Genomic DNA, 17,521 nt, shown 5'->3' with positions numbered 1-17,521 from the left:
TAACAGGGGCGACTGGGTGGCTCAGTCGGTTAAGCGTCCGACTTTGGTTCAGGTCATGACCTCACAGCTCATGAGTTCTAGCCCTGCATCAGGTTCTCTGTCAGTGCAGAGTCTGCTTCAGATCCTGTCTCCTCTCTCTGCCCCTCCCCCTCTCCCCCCATTAAAAATAAGTAAACATTTTTCCAAACATTAAACAACAGACATGTGTGAGGGGCTGTTTCTGTACTCTTATTCTGTCCTATTGATGGATCCAGGCCCAGCCTTACGCCAACACCACACTGACCCATCCTTTGGTGCTCTTAGTAAATCTTGAAATCAGACAGTGCGAGTCCTTGGCTATTTTAGGTCCTTTGCATTTCCATATAAATTTGAAACTTATCTTACTGATTTCTTAAAAAAAAAAATGGCTGGGGCGCCTGGGTGGCTTAGTCGGTTAAGCGTCCGACTTTCGCTTAGGTCATGATCTCGCGGTTCGTGGGTTCGAGCCCCGCGTCGGGCTCTGTGCTGACTGCCAGTTCAGAGCCTGGAGCCTGTTTCAGAGTCTGTGTCTCCCTCTCTCTCTGACCCTCCCCTGCTCACGCTGTCTCTCTCTCTCTCTCTCTCCTAGAAATAAAAAAATTAAAAATAAATGGCTGCTGGGATTTTGGTTGGATTTGTGCTGTCTCCATAGATCAATTTGGAAAGAGCAGACATCTTTATAATAATCAGTCTTCCACTCCACGTACATAGTGCATCTCTTCATTTTAGATTTTATCTCAACTATACACAAAACTTTGTATTTTGTTAGATTTATCCCTAAAGTATTAATGTTTTTGATGTGATTATAAATAGTACTTTTTGAAAACTTCAATTTCTAATTCTTATTAGTTAGAAATATTGCTGAGTTTTGTTTACTGATCTTAGATCATACCCCATGAAACTGCTAAATTTACTTATTAGTTTTTAGTAGTACTTTTGTATATTCCTTGGGATTTTCTGCATAAATGATTTGACTGTTAATTAACAGTTTTCCTCCCTTTACTGTCTATGTATAAGCAGATACATACTTTTTTTAAGAAAAACATATCATGAGTTCGTACTAATAATTCAAATTCTAGTCTACAAAGTTTTCATCATTTACTTTATAATTGTACCTTTTTTTTTTAAGAAGTGAGAATCCTGGTTCTCAAAGAAAGGACGAAGAATCAGAATATCATACATTATTCATTTTGTTTTTTAAAATGTTTAATTTTGAGAGAGAGAGAGCAAGGAAGCGGGAGCAGGAGCGTGGCAGAGAGAGAGGGAGACAGAGGCTCTCGTGCAGGCTCTGTGCTGACAGCAGTGAGTCCGATGCACGGCTCCAACTCTCGAGCCAGTCTCATGACCTGAGCTGAAACCGGATGCTCAATCGACTGAGCCACCCAGGCGCCCCTTATGATTATTCATTTAAATAATGTTTTCACACTATCTAACAGCTCTACTATATCCACTTAGTTGTAGCGCACACCCATTACAAACCAGTCTCTTTCCTTACTACCTTTACTTACAGGTCTTAGGTCTACAAGAAGATACATTTTAAATGTTCACATCAGAGTTTAAGTTGATATCTCATTAGTCATTCTGGTTGTCTAAAACTCCTTCCCATTCTCTAGCAAACTGGTTTTGTCACATACTATTCAAGTTGTTAAATGTTTTTGTGCAGTGATCTGGGGAGACTCAAACATAAGGCACCATCACTTTCCCAGAATCTCATATGATAACCAGGGGTGCCTGAGCTGGTTAAGCACCCAATGCTTGATTTCAGCTCAGGTCATGATCCCAGGGTCATGGGAACCTTAGCTTAGCCCAGCGCCTGCACCTGCTTAAGATTCTCTCTCTCTCCCCCCCTCCACCCTGCTCCCCTGCACTCTCTCCCTCTTCCTCTCTAAAAATAAGTACATAATGACAACAACAGGCCAGATGTCTTGTGAAATGAACGGTTTTGTCTGTTTCTTTTTGGTGTCCTTAACTTCACCCTCTCGCTCCTACCCCCAACTCCTCTTCCCGTTATTCCACTCCAAGTGTAAAGGCCTGAATGCAATTTGGGGGTGTGAGGGAGAGAATGGACAAGAACACTCAGATCTAAAGTATTCTGGGATTGGGAGGTACATTACTGAAGTCTGTCACTATGTTATGTCTGGGGTCACTTGACAAGGTAGTGACCACCAAGTCTCTCCCCTGTAAAGGCATAGATTTCACTTAACAGTCATGAAGATTTTTGTGCAGTGAAATGTTAACAATATGTGACTTTCTTCCTCCCCCCAAACTTTTTACCTAATGGTGTTAGCACCTGTTGATCATCTTTGCCTGAATCAATTATTTTGTAGAATTTAAAAATTACCATTAAAACCCTTCTATTACTTATTTATACACTTTGAAGCTGGTATTTTTCTATAAAGCACTTTCAACTGGTGATTAACTAGAACTTCCTAAAAAGGCAGCACAAAAACCTAATTACTGCCCTTTACCCATTTTCAGAACAGAATGTTGGTATAACATTCAAAGTCATTGTTGACAAATAAATTCAAATGTTCTCTTTTTGAATATCAATAAGGAATTGTATGGATTTTTTAAATTTAATGTGTCATTATCAACTACACTCCTTCTTTCTCATCTTTGGCCAATGCTCTTCCAACAGACTCCTGCAGCCTCCCGAGTTATCCCCCTTAGTCTTTGAGCACTTCTTTGCTGTCTAGAACAAGATGTCCCAGGCTCACTTTCTATCTTCCCTCCTGCAGACCTGAAATTAGCCATTTCTCCAAGGGCTACTGGTTCTGTTTTACTTTTTTTCAAGTAGGCTCTATCCCACATGTGGGGCTTGAGCTCATGATCCCCCCAAAATCAAGAGTTGCGTGCTCTACGAACTGAGCCAGCCAATGTGCCTGCATCGGTTCCTTTTAGTGATACTTGGAAACCAAGCTTTGAATACTAGGGGTGCTCACAGCTACTGGACTTTCATTGCTTTTAGGCCCTTTTGGTTGACTGAAATAGTGTTACACATCTGTATTTATATTCAGATTGATATTTCTTTTTTTAAAAAAATTGTTAATGTTTATTTATTTTTGAGAGACAGAGACAGAGTGTGAGCTGGGGAGGGGCAGAGAGGGAGTCACAGAATCCGAAGCAAGCTCCAGGCTCTGAACTGTCAGTACAGAGCCCGATGCGGGGTTTGAACTCACGAACCACAAGATCATGACCTGAGCCGAAGCTAGATGTCCAACTGACTGAGTCACCCAGGCGGCCCCACATTGATATTTCTAATTCAAATAGAACATTATAAAGTTTTCCCTTAATTTCCTTGGCGTTACATTTTTATCTCTCTGCATTTAGGTACAGTGAAAATCTAGGTTCCTAATTAATTCACTTTTCAGCTCATCCTAAAATATAAATAAAATAGTTTAAAAATTGCATACTGGTTTACAATTTCTTTGTAGTTTAAAATTTTTGCTTTGTTTTGGTTTTAAACTATCCCACTAAGGAGTACAATGGCCAAAAGCCACTTGAAACGACTCTTTCCTCGCTGTGTATAGCGTCAATTTTATATAAAGTTAAGTTCATTTGTGTCGTGGGTCCAAATTTTACAATTTGCTTTTGCCTCCTCTTTATTTTTTGAATATGAAAAAAAATATAAATGGTTTAAAAGTCGAAACTACACAAAGTCGGAAAGGCCTGGCTTTCCTTCCTAGTTACCCTCTCATTGCAGGTAATCATTTTCATCAGCCTGCTTTATCCTATTTCTTTTAGCAAAATAAACAAACGAAGATATATTTCTAGTTGTGCCCTTTACACACCTCCTCTGCATCTTGCTTCTCTTGCTTCGGGCCCAGAAGTCGCTGGGAAGTCACACGGAGCCCAGCGCTGCTCGTGCTCCCAAGCCCGCACGGACTCCGCCGCGAGGGCGTGCGGTCCCCACTCGGTCCCCACTCGGGGCCCTGCCGACAGGCCTCCAGCCGCTACCGCGCCACCAGCGTGGCCGGGACGAAGCCGACGCCCGGGCTGCGTATCTGTGGAAGTCCCTCTCACTGTAATTACTGACAGAGAAATTACTGGACCAAAAGTACATCTGCCTGATTCCCCACGTCGCTGGCAGAGGGGCTGTGCCATTCTGTGCTCCTACCAGCAAGGCTCCAACTGCCTGTCTTCCACCACCGACCCCACCGAGCGTTTCCAGACGTTTTGTACCAGGCGGCAATTTCACTTTGCATTTTCTTCTACAGGAGAATAAGCATCTTTTCATATGCTGATGAACTGATTAGTGAACTGCTGCTGTTCACTAATCCTTTTATTTCCTAGCGGGCTTTCCTCACTCCCTGGCTCTAAGGCCATCCACCCATGTTTCCTTCTAGTGCTTGAAAGTTTTTATTTTTTACATTCAAATGTGGCCCATTTTGAAATGGCAGATTCCAGGGTGAGAAAACTATCAGATAAGCCTGAAAAACCATGTGGTGCCAGAAAGCAAGGAAAGAAGAAATGACGGGGACAGAAACCAAATGGAAGGGGCTCCCAATGGCCAAATCCGGAGCCATATGAGCAATGAAATATATGCTAGATTGCAACCCATAAGATAAGAATCCATGAGACAACGGTGATATAAATGAATGACTGGGGAGGAAGGAAAGCTCTTCCTTAAGGCAGAATTCCATCAAATGTAGCAGAAATCCCAGAAATAGAAAAATCACCAGCACGACCTGTTTCAGGAATGATGGAGAGATGCTAAAAAGACTTAGTGCAAATAACAGGAACAGGTTATAGAGTCTCAAGGTATTTTCCCACCACGACAGCTGTGTCAGCTTGGCTCTCTGGAATCAGGCGCAGAGACAGAATGTGGGGCACGAGCTGTGACCTAAGGAGAAACGCAACCGTGCTGCAGGCTTATCAGAACCTTGGCCGACTAGCGAGGGCTCTAAAGCAGCGGGGCCCCTTCTCACTCACACACTGGACACAGGCTGGCACAGGAAGGGTGTGCCCTTGGGTGCAATCAGTCATACTGAAAGAGCCGACAGCTAAAAGCTGACACAACCGAGCAGCAAGCCCTTCCTCCAAGGGCCTGTGTGTACACCGGGGTCTGCCCAAATGCCTACTAATTACCCAGAGACGCTGCACCCTTCCAGAATGGAGAAAGCTGGCGGAGACCAGCTGAACTGGTAACTACAGTTCACAGACTTAGAAGTGTACACTCAATGCCAGAGCACCACTTCTGTGGTATTCTTGCCCAAACTCTACACTTTGAATCTAATCATGAGATATCACCTAATTCAAGGGACCTTCCACAAAGAAGCCTGTACTCTTCAAAACTGTTATGGTCATGGAAGACAGAGCAACTGAGGGACTCTTCCAGAATAAAGGACACTAAGGAGACATGATAACTACTAACTGCAGTGTGTGATCCTTGGCTGATCTGTGGAGCAGAAGGGACTTGTGGGCAACTGGGGAAATCTGAATAAGGCTTACAGATTAGAGTGGCATTTTATCAATGCTAATTCCCTGATTTTGATAACTGTATCCTGATATTACATAAGAAAATGTTCTTTGCTATGACTAAATGTTGTGTGTTCCCTCCAACCCAATTCATGTATTTTTTGAAGATGGGGCCTTTGGGAGGTGATTAGGTCATGAAGGTGAAGGCTTTATGAAAGGGATTAGGGCCCTTATAAGAGACCTCAGAGAAATCCCTTGTCCCTTCCGCCATGTGATGATACAGTGAAAAGATGGCCATCTGTGAACCAGGAAGTGGGCCCTCCCCAGCCAGCACATCTGTGGTGCCCTGAAGTTGGACTCCCAGCTTCTAGGACTATGAGAAATAAACTTCTGTTGTTTATAAGCACCTGGTGTGCGGTGTTCTGTTACAGAAATTTGAAGAGACAGACAAACGTGTTCTTAGGAAAGATCACTGAGCGGTATTTATTGGTAGAGGGACATTATATCTGCAACTTACTCTCAAACTGTTTCAGAGAGAGAACTAATGACAAAGGACATGTAGCAAATAATAACATTTAGGGAATCGGGGTGAAGAATATATGAAAGTTCTTCGGACTATTTTTCAAAAGTCTGAAATTACTTTAAAGTTAAAAGTTTAGGGACGCCTGCGTGGCTCGGTCGGTTAAGCATCCGACTCTTGATCTTGGCTCAGGTCATGATCTCACAGTTTGTAAGATCAAGCTTTGCATTGGGCTTTGTACTGGCAGTATGGGAGCTGCTTGGGATTCTCCTCTCCTCTCTCTCTCAAAATAAATAAGTACACATTTAAAAATAATAATAAAATTAAAATTTTGACACAGAAGAGAAGAAAAAACAAGACTGTATCCATTTGTAGTTTATTCTTGGAGTATCATGTGAGGTGTGGCCCGGATTTTCTCTCTCACCAAGTATCCATCCAGTTGTCCCATCTGTTCCTCTGTGATTTGAGACGTTACTTTTACCATGTTCTAAATTTCTATAATTACTATTTGTGGACATTCTATTCTGCTCCATTGGCCAATACATCTATGCACACACCATACCATACAATTGTTTAAGAGTTTATTTTCTAGAGCAGCTTTAGGTTCAGAGCAAAACTGGAGAGAGTAGAGCGAGTTCTCAAATACCTCCCTACCCCAATAGATTTTTTAAATTTAAGAGAGAGAGCACGCGCATGTATGCAGATCAAGGGAAGGACAGAGAGAGAGAGAGAGAGACAATCCCAAGCAAGCTCTGTGCTGTCAGCCCAGAGCCCAATGTGGGGCTTGATCCCATTAACCATGAGATCATGACCTGACCCAAAATCAAGAGTCAGACACTCAACTGACTGAGCCCCCCAGGCTTCCCTCAGCAGTTTTAATTACAGAGGGTTCGTAGTTTGTTTTTTTTGTTTTTTTTTTGTTTTTTTTTTTGATAGGAGAGAGAGAGAGAGAGAGAGAGACAAAGTGAGCAGGGGAGGGTCAGAGAGAGAGGGAGACACAGACTCCGAAATAGGCTCCAGGCTCTGAGCTGGCAGTCAGCATAGAGCCTGACGCGGGGCTCGAACCCACGAACCGTGAGATCATGACCTAAGCGAAAATCGGACGCTTAACCGACTAAGCCCCCCAGGCGCCCCCCAGAGGGTTCGCAGTTTAAAATCTGGTGGGGTTTGCCCTCTTTATGACTCTCTTTCAGAGGTTTTCTGGCTCTTTCTTATTTGTTTTTCCCAATGACTTTTAGGATTGACTTGTCGAGTGCCAGACAAAAGAAAACTTTGTTGGGAATGGAATTCGTTTATATACTAAATTGAGGAGAACGGAATCTCTATACTGTTGAGTTATTCTATTCATGAACATGAAATAGGACATGTCTTTCCACTTATTTAAGTCCACTCTTGTGTTTTTCCAGACTGTTTACCCCTTACAGATTTGGCATATTTCCAAAGTATATTCTTAAGTATTTTCTCTTTCTGATGTTAGTGGAAAAGGAGACTTTCCTTCCACTATGTTTTCAAACAAACCATTACATATATACAGAAAGTACTGGCTTCTTGTTTGCTAATTTTACTCAATTCTTTTTGTTCAGATATTCTGTTATTGATCCTCTTGGCTATTCAATAAATACTCTCACATCATCTACACAAAAAAGTAGACTTTTCTCTTCCTTTCCAATGTCTTATGCTTCTAATTATTTTCTCTGCACTGAATATAGCAACTGAATTTGTCAACACAGTACAATGTCACACAGCAATGGCCATGGTAACAAAGCATCTTACTTGTTCCTGGTTTTAGCGGAAACCGATCAAGTATTTTGTATGCATGCAATTTTATTCAAAAAACCATTTATTACTATTTTATCAAGTCATTTTAAAAATCAGAAATAGGGGCGCTTGGATGGCTCAGTCAGTTGAGCACCTAACTCTTGATTTCAGCTCAGGTCATGTTCTTACAGTCTCTGAGTTCAAGCCCCACATCGGGCTCTGCACAGAGCCTGCCTTGGATTCTCTCTCTCTCCCTCTCTCTCCGGCCCCTCCTCTGTTAGCTCTCACTCACTCTGTCTCTCTCAAAATAAATAAACCTTAAAAAATAAAATTAGAAATAGATGTTGGTATTTTTCAAGTAAGTTTTTGTCATCTATAGTAATAATGACCTTTCTTCCTAAATGATGAATTTAATAACAAAAGGTATGTAGAAGAAATTAGCTGCTGCCTCATATCTACTGTACCACCACTCTTTCCAGAGGCACAGTCCCTTCAGTAGTGATGTGCTCCCCACCTTCCACCCCATCACCGCTAGATGGTAGCTCTGTTTCCAAAGATCAACAAGTCTAAAAGGATTTAAATATGTATTTCACAAAAAAAGAATTCTATGCCAAAAAAAAAAAGTTTAGGAAAATACTGGGTGAAACAGCGTTACTGACTTAGTTATGGCAGGGTTTCTTAGAACTTGTAATATGCATAAGATACCTAGGAATACACTTAACGATAAAGATGAAAGATCTGTACCCTGAAACACCAGTGAAAGAAATTGAAGACAACACACAAAAAATAGACATTCCATACTCATAGGATGGAAGAACACATATTGTTAAAATATCGATTATTACCCAATCTACACATTTAATGCAATCCCTATCAAAATACCAACAGCATTTTTCAAAGAACTAGGACAAACAATTCTATAATTTGTATGGAACCACAAAAGACCCCAAATAGTCAAAAAAATCTTGAAAAAGGAAAACAAGACGAGTTATCACAATTCCAGACTTCAAGTTATATTACAAAGCTATAGTGATCAAAACAGTACAGTGCGGGCACAAGAACAGACGTGTAGATCAATGGAAAAGAATACAAAGCCCAGAAGTAAATTCATAATTATATGGTCAATTAATCTTTAACAAAGCAGGAAAGAATATTCAATGCGAAAAAGACAGTCTCTTCACAAATGGCACTGAGGACACAGACAGCCACATGCAAAAGAATGAAACTGGATCAATTTCTTACACACAAAAATAAATTCAAAATGGATCAAAGACCTAAATATGAGACTTGAAACCATAAAAGAGAGCAAAGACAGTATCCTTTGACATTGGCCATAGCAACTTCTTACTAGATATGTCTCCTGAGGTAAGGGAAACAAAGTAAAAGTAAACTACTGGGATTACAGCAAAATAAAAAGCTTCTGCACAGCAAAGGCAACAATCAACAAAACTGAAAAACCTACTGAATGGGAGATGTTGCCAATGACCTATCCAAAAAGGGTTAGTATCCAAAATTTATAAAGAACTTCTACAACTCAACACCGAAAAGACAAATAATGCAATTAAAAATGGGAAGAAGACATGAACAGACATTTCTCCATGTAAGACATCCAGATGGCCAAGAGACACATGAAGATCTGTTCAACATCATTCATCGTCAAGGAAATGCAATTCAAAACCACAGTGAGAAATTATCTCTTTCTTGTCAGAATGGCTAAAATCGAAAACTGAAGCCACAAGCAGCACTGGTGAGGAAGTGGAGGAAAAGGAACCTTGTGCGCTGCGGGCGGGAACGCAAGCTGGTGCGGCCGCTGGGGAAGACGGGACGGAGGGTCTTCAAACAACTAAAAACAGAACGACTCTATGATCCAGGAACCACACTACTGGGTGTTCACTCACAGAATATGAAAACACTAACTTGAAGGGATGTACGCACCCCTGCGTTTACTGCAGCAGTATTTACAACAGCCAACCATGGAAGCGGCCTCAGTGCTGACAGATAAGTGCGTAAAGAGGCTGTGGTATAAACTGACGATGGAGTGTTACTGAGCCATGAAGAAGAAAGAAAGCTTGCCATTTGCAGCAACATGGATGGATCTAGAGAGTATAATGCTAAGTGAAATAAGCCAATCAGAGAAAGACAAATAGCATATGGTATCACTCATATGTGGAATTTAAGAAACAAAACAAATGAACAAAGGGAGGAAAAAAAGACAAACCAAAAATAACGGTGTCTTAACTAGAGAGAACAAGCTGGTGGTTACTAGAGGGCAGGTGGGGGGGACATGGGTGAAATAGGAAAGGGGATTAAAAGCACACTTATCTTGAGAAATGAGTAACATATGGGACTGCTGAGCCACTATATTGTCTACCTGAAACTAATATAACAATGTATGTTAATTACACTGGCATTTAAAATTTGTAATATGCAACTGGCCACTGTACTATTGAAGATAAGAACTACTGTGTGAAGTACAAATGCATCTGACCATGTACATTTATACATCTTTGTATTCCCAGTGTCAAATACAGTACCTAAAACACTATAAGCACTTAATGTTTTGTTAAATGACTGAATCAACACGGAGATCTTTTTAAGGTCAGGAGCACATCTGTATTCAAAATTAATTGTTAGCTACCTACCACGTGAACACATTCAACTCTCTCTCCTACTAGCACGGGAATCGGTGCTATATAATCAATTCATCCAGTCAAAAAATATTGTTTGACTGTTTTAGGTTCTGGAAATAAAGCAGTGAACACATAACTCAGGAGAGAAACACAAATAACTACATTAAGCAGTAATAAATGCCATGAAGAAAAACAACGCAGGGTAAGAAGAAAGTGAAAGAGGAAGTACTTATTTTCCATGGCGTAGACAGAAAAGCCTCACTGGTAGTAGAGTATTTTAAAGGAAACCTAGCCGCAGAGAACCGGCCATTCGGAATCTGGGAGGAGAGCATCCCAGGCAGAAAGACAAGGAAGCACAAAGGTCCGCAGGTGGGGCCCTGCAGGGTGTGACAGATAGAAAGCAAGCAGCCTGTCTGGCTGAAGCCAAGTGGGCAAAGGAAGAGAGGAGTCAAAGCCTGTGGCAGACCAGAGCATGGAGGGCCTTACAGGCTACAGAAAGGGCGCTGGATTAAGCCACTGCAGGGTGCTGAACAGAGAAGTATTAGTCTTGCCTCGGATTTTAAATGATTCACACTGACATCAGGGGTGGAGGGGCTGTTAGGAAGCTACCGCGTCTGTGTACGTGGCATTTGCCACAGCCATGACCCCTCCCCTCTCCTAATACTTGTGGGAGGTATACCAGTTAGCCACAGAAAAATCCTGCGGTATCAGGAACAAGGAAAAATCAGTATAAATTCACACTGGTGACCTATGCAATCCACATATGCAAAAATAACCTTTTGATGTTGTTAATTCCTGTAGGTGCTGATGATATCCTTTTCAGGCAATCAGTTTAAAAAGCTTCCCTGAAGACTTCACACTTAATAAGTTCGTATTTGTTTTCACATGCTGTGCAACTAGCACGCTAACAAAAATTTCTCCTCCTAGGATTGCAACTGGGCGGGCCTGAGTCCACCTTAGTAAGTATAATGAAGCACTGGAAAAAGTGAGAGAGCACAGAGAATAGGAATGCTTTCAAAATAACTTTAAACAATCCTTTATCATCAAGGCGTATGGATCTCTATTTTGGAGAAAGCTGTTCTCCACAGAACCATAACCACCCTTACCTGTGACCTACTGCTTCAGTTAAGTGGAGGTGCCCATCTGCTTAGGGAGACGGGCTGCATATTTCAGCAATAACCTAAATCTGTGTAGCTTATACGCTTATAAGAACAGTGTCAGGTATAAATCTTCTTAAAGCCCCACGTGACGTGGACTCCTTCTAGGACAACATACTGTCCCACACGCATACCCTGGACACAGCCAGCCGCTCAAGCAAGACAGGCACACGCTTTTGCAATATGATCTTCAGACACGGTCAGCTAAGAATAAGAAGACTGTGTCAGAGCGCTCTTTCATTCACTGAAGAACGGGGAGGAAGGGGTAATAACTCCAAGAATTAAAAATAAAGAAACATGGGGCACCCGGGTGACTCACTTGGCTAAGTGTCAGACTCTTGGTTTCGGCTCAGGTCACGACCTCGTGGTTCGTGAGGTTGAAACCCATGTCAGGCTCTGCACTGGCAGCATGGAGACTGCTTGGGATTTCCCCCTCCCTCTCTCTGCGCCCCACCCCTGCTGGTGCTCTCTCTCCCTCTCTCTAAATAAACAAATAAACATTAAAAAAATTAAAAATAAAGAAACAAAGAAAACTGCCCAAACAAAGGAAGACAGGAACAAATATGCTAGTGGCTATTTCAATCTTCTCCCCATCTCCAGTAATATTTCAAGGCCTAATCTGCTAAGCACTTCACACTATTTTGTAAAACAGCTATTATTCCATTTTATAGCACGGCAACATGCTCAGGGAGGTGAAATAATGTATGAAGATCATTCAGCAAGGAGGCCAGTGAGGCAGCTGTGGAAACAAAGGAAAGAGGAGAGGAAATCAGGCCAGAGAAGTAACACGGCTGCGGGGAGGAGCCCCGGGAAGGACTTCAGGTGTCCCCTGAACGAGGCTCTCAGAGAGGAGGGACGAATCTGCTGTTGATTTTGGAGGAATTATTCTGGCTGCTCTGGGGAGCACGGGGGGGGGGGGGGGGGGGGGGGAACGGGAAGGAGAGCCGAAGACGCAGAGCACTACGACGACGCAGACGCTGCCGTGGAACAAACTGCCCACAACGCAGTGACTTTAAAAGACCACCAAGTATTCTTCCCAGTGACTGTGCGGGTTGGTCCAGGCTATGATCACCTGGACTGTTCTACTCGCTACAGTCAACACGCGGACGGGCTGGGGCAGGCGAGTCTGCGACGGTCCCCTCACACATCAGGCCTGTGGCACTAGCGCGTCTTGGCTGGGCCTCTCTCTCCGCACGTCCAACCTTCCTCACGGCAACCAGCGTCAAAAGAGCTCGGGCAGGAGAGGCACGCGGTCTTGAGGCCCAGGCTCCGAATCTCACACGTCACTTCCTTCACGTTCTGCGGCTCAAAGCAAGTACAACGGCAGCCCGCATTCGCTGGGTCGGCAGAGAGACTCCCTGTCCTGATGACGGGACGTGTAAACTGTAATCCTGTTTCTCCATCAGCCTCACAAGACAGAGGTTACGGCGGCTTGAATGACTCTCGTTGCAGTGGGGATGGTAAGCAGGCGGACCGAATGCCAGGATTTGTTGATTAACTGCATATGGGATGATTTTTCAACCACGGAACTAGAAGGATGAAACTCATTTACCGACCTAGGCCAGGAGGGGCTGGTTCAGGGCAGAGACGGACCAAGACAGAGACCCAGAAAGTGGTTAAGTCTGAGACGGCGATGAGATACCCCAGTAGAGAGGCCAAGGACCGGTAGAGAGGTCAAGGAGACGGTGGGGCTGGAGGCTAGAAGGCTGTATCTTCTTTGTCACAAACCAGAAGAGGCCAGGGGAGAAGGGAAGCTTTATCTGCATCACTAGGGCACAATCTTCTTCCAGACAGTCTGCCCTGGTGTCTCAGCTGCCTAGCACCATTTCCTTCTTATTTCCTGTCTTATAAGAAACCAGTGAGATCGAAAGGATCAGTTTGTATAAAAGAATCTATAAAAGCTCTTTTTATTCATTTGGGTTTTTTTCTTTAATATTTATTTATAGAGCTCTGTCAGACCAGTTTGCTTTCTGGTATCAACAGAGAATAATGTAAGAACAGATTAATTCACTAGCAGTCAAAAGAAAAAAATCTGTTCTTTAGAAAAAGAAAAAAAAGGGAAGGAGGCTGGGATAATGATAGAATGCAAATAAGCTTTGCAGGGCACTATAGCTTTCAAAAGGCAAGTTATTTAGAAAATTACTACACTCCAGGATCTGAGAACAGACAGGAAAAGGAAGTAACAAAACAGGAAGGTTTTTAAAAATATTCTAATTCATGTCTTAAATTCTCCTATAATTATGTAAACCACTGGGGATAAGACATAGGGAGCCAGATTTTTCCCCTAAATAATATAAGCATAATTTCAAAAATTATGCTTGTTTCATTACCTGAAACAAAGGCTACAGACACAGAAGCAATAAGCAATATCAGCCAGGCTTCACCCCTGAGGGCCACTGAAATATTTGTTTGGTAATTACAATTTAATTAATATTGTTACTGTGGATGTTTGTTCTAACATATTCAAACACAATTCAAGTGAGTTTGAAGACCATAACTGTATGATTCTACTCTACTGAACACACATTAACTGAATGTTCAAATAGAAATTAGACTCTCTAGGGATGCCTGGGTGGCTCAGTTCATTGAGTGTCTGACTTCAGCTCAGGTCATGATCTCTCAGTTCACGAGTTCAAGCCCTGCATCGGACTCTCTGCTGTCAGTGCAGAGCCCGCTTCAGATCCTCTGTACCTCCCCCAACCCCCTACTTGCGCGCGTGCTTTCTCTTTGTCAAAAATAAATAAAAACACTTAAAACTGTATGCTATAAACCCTAACGCAAATCAGTAAAATAACAGGGTTACAGCTAATAAGCCAACAAAGGAGAGAAAATAGAATCATTTTAAAAAAATTGAAATTCAAAAATCATTTAAAAATTGACTCAAGGGGCACCTGTGTGACTCAGTCTGTTGAGTGTGGATTTTTGCTCAGGTCATGATCACTTGGTTCCTGAATTTGAGCCCCACATTGGGCTCACTGCTGTTAGCATGAAGCCGGCTTCTGACCCTCTGTCCCCCTCTCCCTGCCCCTCCCCCACTTGTATTCTCAAAAAATAAATAGTAAAAAACCTTATTTTTAATTATCTCAAAAGAAGGCAGAAGGAGAAGGAAAAGGGAACAAAGGATAGGGCAGATTTAAAAAATGTCAAATGAGAAGACTTAAACCTAACTATATCATAATCACATTCAATGTTACTGGTCAAAACACCTCAATTAAAATAGATTGTACAGCAGGGTGACTACAGTTGATAACAATATTGTATATTTTAAAGTTGCAGAGGGGCGCCCGGGTGGCTCAGTCGGTTATGCATCCGACTTCGGATCGGGTCATGATCTACCGCTTGTGAGTTCAAGCCCTGCCTTGGGCTCTGTGCTGACAGCTGGGAGCCTGAAGCCTGCTTCAGATTCTGTGTCTCCCCCCCTCTCTCTCTGCCCCTCCCCCACTCATTCATTTTCTCTCTCTCTCTCCCTCTCTCAAAAATGAATAAATGTTAAAAAAAAAAAGTTAGTTGCAGAGAGTTTATCTTTAAAGTTCTCAACACAAGTAAAAAAAATACATAACTATATGTGGTTGATGGATGTTAACCAGACTTACTGCAGTGATCACTTAATTATATCAAATATATTTATATTTTATTTTTTTAATTTTTTAATATTTATTTTTGAGAGAGACACATAGACAAGTGTTGTACACTTCAAACTAGTATAATATTATATGTCAACTACAAGTCTATAACCCCCCCAAAAGGGAAAAAAAGGCCAGACATTTCAGACTGAATTTAAAAAACAAAACCCAACTGGTGGGAATGTAAACTGGTACAGCCCCTCTGGAAAACAGTGTGGAGGTTCCTAAGGAAACTAACACTAGAACTCCCCTATGACCCAGCAATAGCACTGCTAGGAATTTACCCAAGGGATACAAGAGTGCTGATGCCTAGGGGCACATGTACCCCCGGGATGTTCATAGCAGCACTCTCAACAATAGCTAAAACATGGAAAGAGCCTAAGTGTCCATCAACAGATGAATGGATCAAGAAGATGTGGTTTATCTATCCCATGGAATACTACATGGCAATGAGAAAGAATGAAATCTGGCCACGTGTAGCAACGTGGATGGACCCTGAGGGTGTTATGCTGAGCGAAGTAAGTCAGGCAGAGAAGGACAAATATCATATGTTTGCACGTATAGGAGGATTAGGAGGAACTTGACGGAGGAACAAGGGGGAGAAGAAGGGGGGAAATGGTGGGGGAGAGGGAGAGAGGCAAACCATGAGAGACTCTTGAATGCTGACAAAAACTGAGGACTGATGGATGTGGGGGGGAGGAGGGATGGGCATGGAGGAGGGCACTTGTGGGGATGAGCACTGAGTGTTATGTGGAAACTAATTTGACAATAAACTATTTGTAAAAAAAAAATAAAAAATAAAAAACAAACAAACAAAACCCAACTATATGCTGCTTACAGGAAATGCATTTTAATTTTTTTTAAGTAGGCTTCACACCCAACATGGAGCCCAAAGTGGGGCTTAAACTCACATCCCTCAGATGAAGAGCTGGATGCTGAACCGACTGAGCCACGCAGGCATTTTAAATATAAAGACACAAACAAGTTAAAATGGAAGGACAGGGAAAGATCTGCCATGCTAACGTTAATCAAAAGGAAGATCAGTTGTAACGTTAATATCTGCCAAACTAGATTTGAAAGCAAACAATATCACCAGGGATAAAAACCTCATTTCAAAATGACAAAGGGTCAATTCACCCAGAGAACACAATAATCCCAAACATTATATGTACCTAATTACAGAGCTGAAAATGCATGAAGCAAAAACTGCCAGACTACGAGGAGAAACAAATGCGTAATTACAGTCCTACTTCCCTCAATAATCAGCTGATAGAACAAAGAACAAATCAGCAAGAACACAGCAGACCTGAAAACACCGTCAACCAACTTGCCTTGCCCTCTACGGTGCATTAGGACATAGGAGAAAACTTTACCTCATAACAAACAGCAAAATACACTACTCAATACACAATACATTTTTCTCAATTGCACATGAAATGCTTCTACCACAGACCACATTTAGGGCCATGAGATATGCGTGAATGCATTTTAAAGGACTCATGTCATGCAAGGTATGTTTTCTGACCACGTGGAATTGATTCAAAATCAATACTAAAGGTATCTGGAAAAATCCTCAAATAACTGCAAACTAGCACAGTTCTAAGATAACCCATGGGTCACAGATGAAATCAAAAGTGCAATTAGAAAATTGTTTTAACTGAATGAAAATGAAAGTACAACAATCAACTTTAATGGGATGTGAATAAAGCAGTATTTGGAGTAAATGTACAGGACTGAACACGCAAGAAAGGACTCAAATCAGTGACTTCAGTTTCCACATTAAGAAAACTAGAAAAAGAGGGGCGCCTGGGTGGCTTAGTCGGTTAAGCGTCCGACTTTCGCTTAGGTCATGATCTCACGGTTCGTGGGTTCGAGCCCCGCGTCGGGCTCTGTGCTGACTGCCAGCTCGGAGCTTGGAGCCTGTTTCAGTCTGTGACTCCCTCTCTCTCTGACCCTCCCCTGTTCACGCTGTCTGTCTCTCTCTCTCCTAGAAATGAATAAAAAAAAAAAAATTAAAAAAAAAAAAAGAAAACTAGAAAAAGAGGGGGCGCCCCACGCCTGGGTGGCTCAGTTGGTTGAGTGTCCGAATCTTGAGTTTGGCTCAGGTCATGATCCCATGGTCACGGGATGGAGGCCCACGTTGGACACCGTGCTGGGCATGGAGTCTGCTTCAGATTCTATCTCTCCTTTCCCTCTGCCCTTCCTCTACTGGCACTCTCTCTCTCAAAAACAAACAACAAACAAAAAACACTAGAAAAAGAGCAAATGAACCCAAAGTAAAAGAAAGGAAATAATAAATATCAGATGAGAAATCAATGAAATAGAAAACAAAAGAGGGGCGCCTGGGTGGCTCAGTCGGCTAAGCATACGACTTCGGCTCAGGTCATAATCTCACGG

General features: G+C 42.3%; 1 protein-coding gene across 4 annotated transcripts in view; it reads right to left on the bottom strand.

The window, feature by feature from the left end:
- The window catches only part of ZDHHC20 (zinc finger DHHC-type palmitoyltransferase 20), a 68,497-nt gene that overhangs the window by 45,388 nt on the left and 5,588 nt on the right, over positions 1–17,521 (bottom strand). Inside the window, exon 1 of one of the 4 annotated variants that reach the window (XM_039255662.1) lies at positions 10,357–10,398. The exons of the other annotated variants lie outside the window; for them this stretch is intronic. Coding sequence (XP_039111593.1) covers positions 10,357–10,369 — 13 coding nt within the window. The 5' untranslated portion in view covers positions 10,370–10,398. Of the gene's footprint in view, positions 1–10,356; positions 10,399–17,521 lie in introns of those variants that run through there. 4 annotated transcript variants of the gene reach the window in all.

Source organism: Hyaena hyaena, unplaced genomic scaffold (genome assembly GCF_003009895.1).
Source record: "Hyaena hyaena isolate Hyena2069 unplaced genomic scaffold, ASM300989v1 scaffold_11, whole genome shotgun sequence".
NCBI classification, from domain to species: domain Eukaryota; kingdom Metazoa; phylum Chordata; class Mammalia; order Carnivora; family Hyaenidae; genus Hyaena; species Hyaena hyaena.
Note: the sequence above shows the minus strand (reverse complement) of the source record. Positions and strands in the feature narration are given on the sequence as shown.